Source organism: Schistocerca gregaria, chromosome 10, assembly GCF_023897955.1.
Source record: "Schistocerca gregaria isolate iqSchGreg1 chromosome 10, iqSchGreg1.2, whole genome shotgun sequence".
Lineage (NCBI taxonomy): Eukaryota > Metazoa > Arthropoda > Insecta > Orthoptera > Acrididae > Schistocerca > Schistocerca gregaria.
The window spans coordinates 118614571-118620570 of record NC_064929.1 but is presented as its reverse complement, the minus strand read 5'-3'; the positions used below and the strand labels follow the sequence as shown (position 1 = coordinate 118620570).

Sequence of the window (6000 nt, the reverse complement as noted above, 5' to 3'; positions counted from 1 at the left end):
TCTGCTTGTGAGCGCCTGCTTCTTTGCTAACGTCACAATATCAGCCAATGGCAGAGCAGAGCGCTTACTGCCCAACCTTATTATTTTGTAACCTTGTATCTTGCGAAGATCGCAATTCCCGCCAATAGAGCAGTTGAGGACAACCATGAGAGTTAAAATCACGTGACTTGAATTGGCTTGATGTGTCGTGACGTGACGGCGAAGAGCCTAGATTCGTTCGCGATACAGTTGCAACCATACATTTGGCACAGGCATTCTCCCAGTTCCTGTCGTTTGTGACGAGGAGAAAGCTGTTCGAGTTGCGCCTACTAGATGGTTGTAATTAGTTTCCACTGGTCAGAGGAAATTTTTCTTACTGGCTCCAAAGCCTTTAGACCTTTAATAACCCTGCTCCAAAGAGATCAGCACCCGCATGTGTAGAGCTTTTTGTGTCCAGTCTTGTAGCACTCTCCTTGAAGATAAGAAGTACTAGATTCCTTGTAGTCTTTTAAAGGAACTTTATATCTCATACTTGTGAAAATGTAATACATCGTAGTGTAATTTTACTTCCTTGAGGGATTTTTCTGTAGAAATGTGTTGCATATATGAAGCTTGAGGTGCGAAAAGCGTATCACTATTCTTTAACGTCACTTTCAAAATGAATACATTTTTCTCTTCCATACAAGAGTCTAATCACAAGCAGCCATAATTGGGGGTCACAGACTATACTCATCGCTATAAATGGCATGATACACTAAGTTGGCTCACTTTAGTGAGGATGTGGGTAGACAGAAATAAGCATGCTATGGTGTCACACATATGTTACTGAAATTAAGCTGCATACCAGATTCTTAACCAGTCAACACATAGCGCCCTAGAGAATTTAATTCCGGAAAAATGATGGTAATAACGTTAACCGAAACTGTACAAATGTATCAGATAACCTGCTTTCATTAATACCGTAACACATGTGAATTCATGCTGAACCAGAAAAAAACAAAGCTCAGTGTTAAGGAAGTTGTACAATGTATAGACAATTTCACAATACATTCACAACAAATATTCAAAAGTGCCTCCACCGAGTTCAATGGATTTAGCTGCACATGAATGAACAGATTTTGTTGCACGTTTCAGTTTCACAGGGTTGTTCCTAATTTCGTCTACTGTATTCATAATGCGAGCAAGTAAAGCCTCACGTCTGTTGACTTTGTCCTCATAAACTATGTTTCTCATCCATCCCCGTACACAAAAATCCATTGGTGTTAAATCGGGCGATTTGGCTAACCACAAACGTATAGCACCATGACTAATCCATTTCTGGGAAAATGTTCATTTAAATGTGTAGTAACGACGTTGGTGAAATGTGGAGGCGCACAGTCATGTTGAAAATACATTTGCAATCGCGTAGCAAGTAGAACATCTTCGAACTAGTGGGGCATTTCTTCTTGAAGGAATGGTAAGTACGTCTCGCCAATTAGACGTCCTGGGAAAATGAATGCCCCAATAAAGTGTGTGTTGATTATACAACACCACACATTTATTCTAAATCGCTGCTGAAAATTGCGCTGCGCTGTTGCATGTTGGTTTGCTTCAGGCCATATGTGCTCGTCATGAAAATTGTTTGTCTCGTCTCGAGTAAACCCCATCAGTAAATAACCTGTATTTGTTTAATTGCCGATTAGTTTTTAACCAGTGGCACAGTTCCAAGCGAAGTGCAGGACGTCTCAGATGTAAAAGATACACTTCTTGTTTGCGATAAGGATACAGATTATTGTACTTCAGTGTACGCCATATTAGACTGTGAAATGCGTAATCGTTGAGAGATACGTCGTGTACTGGTACCCGGGATAAGGCGAACAGCATCCATAATATTTTCATCACCGTCTTCACGTATCGAGCGCTCATACTGGTTATGAAGGCTATGTAGAAAACCTGTCTCCCGTAACATTTGAAATACTCCACTAATGGTTCGTGCATTCGGAATCCTCCGAGTTGGATAACGTATGCTATATTCGTTAACTGCACTCGTAGCATTGCCATCACATATGCCATAAATAAACACAATATCGGCGTATTCTTCTGTCGTATATTTGAAAGGTACCCTATTTCATAAATAATCTACAAACTACAGCAGTTACTGCTTGGTGTCCCTTAAATACACTGTTGTTGTTATGTTCTTTCACTGAACAAAAACTAACTCGTTTTAAGGTCAGGAAACGACTCAAACAACTCACTAATGGTTGCCAACAATGGCATAAACGTTTCTATATTCTTAATGGAAAGCAAAAAATTTACTTGTATAATAATCTGTGCTTCTCTGGATGGTCTGGAGAACTACTGCAGGTGCACGCCTGTGACAAGTTTTGCAATATTCACCAGACCAATAACAACAAAATAAGTGGAAATCGTGCTTTACTTTAACCTCATACAGTTTTGCGATGGCTTCATATTAGCGAAGTTGCTAAGTTTCAGGCAAAATCTGTTATTAACCGTAACTATACATTTGCAGACCTAAGTTTATATGAACTTTTTTCTTTAGTTTTACTTGTAGAATAACATATTAAAATATTTGCATATCTTAAAGAATCACCTTGTATAGTTGTCATTCAACTTTACCTGTCTGCTCAAAACATTAAGATTTACATAAATGATATATTCTGCAGATAAAATAATCCTTGTGGCCCACTTTTATGTTTTACCTAATGCACCTCTTCTCCATGTTATTTTCCGTAAAGAGATGGTCACTGTCTATAAATAAAGAAATTCTTAGCAATTGCAGTGAAGTGTTCATGGGTGAGATAATTTCTCAAATTTTCGTAAGTAACTATATAACTTAGCAAAATAAAAATGTAAGATCAGAGTCAATTTCCTTATTTGCTGAGAATATAGTGATGCTTTACCACCAGCCTGAAGTTATAGAAGCTTGTTTAACGTATGCATTACGTTTTCACTACTAAACGCATCAGACACTTAATTAGTCTTTTTTTCATACCTGTAGCTCAAGTTTCTAAGTGTGCTATTGTTATTTTGTGCCGCCAACTAATTTGCTTTATATGCTTCTTCAGTAACTAATTCTCTTCTCGTACGCTGTCATATTATGCCTCCAGGTTTTTTTGGACTTGGCAGGCCGTAAAGTACAGTCGACATAAACAGATGTACACGGCACCAAAAGAATGAAATTCCACCATAAAGTTATAATAATATTTTACTGCATAAAAAGTGAACTATCAAGATTTGTTGCTGTCTATAGACTTATCAAAATCGGGAACTGAAGATCCAAATTTTTACTCGTTGGCGCTTCTTACCACCATGGAAATAGCGTCTCAGTTTACGTTGGCCCCGCAAGGAGTGCTGAAACTCGTGTTAGCCATTCTATGAAATTTTAACTCTTTGCTTAAAATCAAATAAATGCAAACTTCATTCGTAGAAACACGGATGTTTGTTCGTTATAAAAACACATACTTCCCGCTATCACCGGTCAAGTATCTTATCGTAATGTTATATCTTTAGTGATCAGTGCTTTGGCCCGGCAGTGTTGTTATGCCATGTAAACAGTTTCACGTGGTGTGATTTGTTTGTTGTATACCTGTAGAAATGAAGCATTTAAGTGACGACCGAATGAAACTCGTTTTCGAAAAATTAGCAAAATAGTGAGTATTGGCTAAATAGCACTTCTTTTCCCTTAGATTTTAGCTGCCATTTTTTTCAAGCATGTTGATGTACAAATATGTACAGGAACTTAACGTCTGTGTTTGGATCACGATTAGCAAGCGTTTATTTCTTTTACTTACTCAGCCTAACAGCTGGAATTAGATTGTGACATAATACTTCTCCTACAATTAGCGTATCAGTGACAGCTTGACAAACCAGCACTTTTGAAGCGTGTGATCTAATAGCACTTTTCTTTCCACCGCAGTATCGGTGCTAATGTGAAACTTCTGATAGACAGGCCAGATGGCACATATGTGTTCAGGGAGCAGAAAGACAGAGTGTACTACGTTTCGGAGAGAGTTTTAAGTCTGGCGTCGAATGTCGCCCCTGACCATCTAATCAGTGTTGGAACGTGTTTCGGTAAATTCACGAAGTCTGGGAAGTTTCGTCTCCATATTACAGCACTACATTACCTCGCACCATACGCACAGGTAACGAATTACTACTACACTACAATTCGAGTTAAAGTTTTCGTATTACGCGAATTATTTTATTTTAAAGAATATGGAGTATGCGGTGGTGGGGTGACATTTGCACATTGGAAAAGATGTTTAACTGTTTCAGTACAAGATCTGGTTGAAACCATCAGGAGAGCAACAGTTTCTGTATGGGCATAATGTCCTGAAGTCTGGATTGGGGAGAATTACAGAAAATACTCCGAAGTATCAAGGAGTAATTGTACTTTCCATGAATGACATGCCGCTTGTGAGTATCTCCAGCTTTTTATTATTATTGTAATATACATAATATCTTATAGGAAAAACTGTTTCGTACACGGCTACAGTGTGTGTGAATCTGCATAACAGTTTTAAATTGTAGAACACTATTCGTCTGTGTCGCACACGGTAGGCTATGTGAATAAACTACTGTGAAGGGAGATGATCTAGAAGGATCATCTGTGGTGCTTCTGAATGCCTCCAGAGTGTAGAGAAATTCCCAGTACTCATGTTCTTTGGTGAGATTCGTTTCTGTTGACACTCTTTTTTGAATGATGATTTTAGTGACAGTCTGTTCTGTAGTTTAGACAAAGGTCTAGATTAAATCGGAAGGTTATAGCCTGCCTGTGAGTTCATGAAGCCAGTAAGTGTCTCATTATTATTTTTGTGTCATTTTAATATTAAGACCATACTGAAAACCTATATTTTTCCTACAGTGGTCTTTTATTTTCCAAATTTTATATATATCTGAAGTTGTTCATAGTAATATTCCTCCCCATAAATCCCACATTCTCCACTGGAGTCACAACAGTTTGGTACATGTGATTGTATGACACCATAATTGCCTTTGTGGTTACACTGTAAAGGTGAATGTTTGTGTTGTTGATGGCAATACTATTCAGAGCTGATGAATTGTACTGTAGTCTTTGCTGCCTTCAAGGCTATGACAGGAATACTGTCAATATAAATTGATCCAGGTGTACCAACAATAGAGCCATATTTAAATATACTAAGTTCAACAAAAACTGCTAAACCACAAAATTCAAATTGGTTTAGTAAAACATTGTATTGGAAATAATTGCTGTGTTGTCCAAAGATATTACATAGAAACTCACTGGATTCATATAGATGTATAGTAGTTCCCAGGAGGGAGCCACCAAAACTGATGTGTATCAAGACTGACGAGGTGCTGTAAAGGCAACTGGCTCTTTCGGGTCGACTGAAGCGTCCGATCCCACTCGTCGGCTTTGACCCGTGACGTAAGGCTGTCGTGGTGTGTGACGTCACGATGGCGAGGAATTTAGTTTGTGAGAGTGGGGTGTCGTTTTGATGCGATCGGTGGTGCTCTCTGGTGGTGTGTTAGATGATGATGTTTTTGGTTTTGTTTGCGAGGGTAGTGTCGTATGTGAATTTTGGTAAATTGCTTTTTTTATGTCTTTGGTAGGTATGGATATGACTGACAGGGTCAACAGTTTTTGGTTGTCGGCTATGATGGGGGACAGTGCGTTATCTCTAATAAAATTTCTTCGACTATTTGGGTTTTTGGATGAAGTCGTGAAGTGTTCAGTATGTTGTGAAGAAATGAGGCTTACTTAAAGGTCCGGCGTCTCGGACTAGGGCGGCTGATGGAGATGTCGTAAGGATAACAGGTCAAGGGAAGTGTTCTATCCCAATATGTGGCGGTGAATGTTGGTATTGGTATCGGGAGAGGTATATAGATCAAAGGAAGTGTTAGGTCCTAATTTATGGGATCGGGAGCTACTGTCGAGCTATATAGGTCAAGGGAAGTGTCTGATTCCAGATGATATTGTGTTTAGTGGTTTTGGCGAGTTTTGTGATTTCGGTTTTTTTCGTCGTTTTGCATGGGGGTGGG

The 6000-nt window shown here is 38.9% G+C and overlaps 1 protein-coding gene across 1 annotated transcript in view; it reads left to right on the top strand.

Moving 5' to 3' along the window:
- The first annotated feature begins 3417 nt into the window (after nucleotides 1-3417).
- LOC126293457 (60S ribosome subunit biogenesis protein NIP7 homolog) overlaps nucleotides 3418-6000 on the top strand; it is a 28975-nt gene continuing 26392 nt past the window's right edge. Inside the window, exons 1-3 of the mRNA XM_049986701.1 lie at nucleotides 3418-3629; nucleotides 3896-4121; nucleotides 4255-4395. Coding sequence (XP_049842658.1) covers nucleotides 3574-3629; nucleotides 3896-4121; nucleotides 4255-4395 — 423 coding nt within the window. The 5' untranslated portion in view covers nucleotides 3418-3573. The remainder of the gene's footprint in view (nucleotides 3630-3895; nucleotides 4122-4254; nucleotides 4396-6000) is intronic.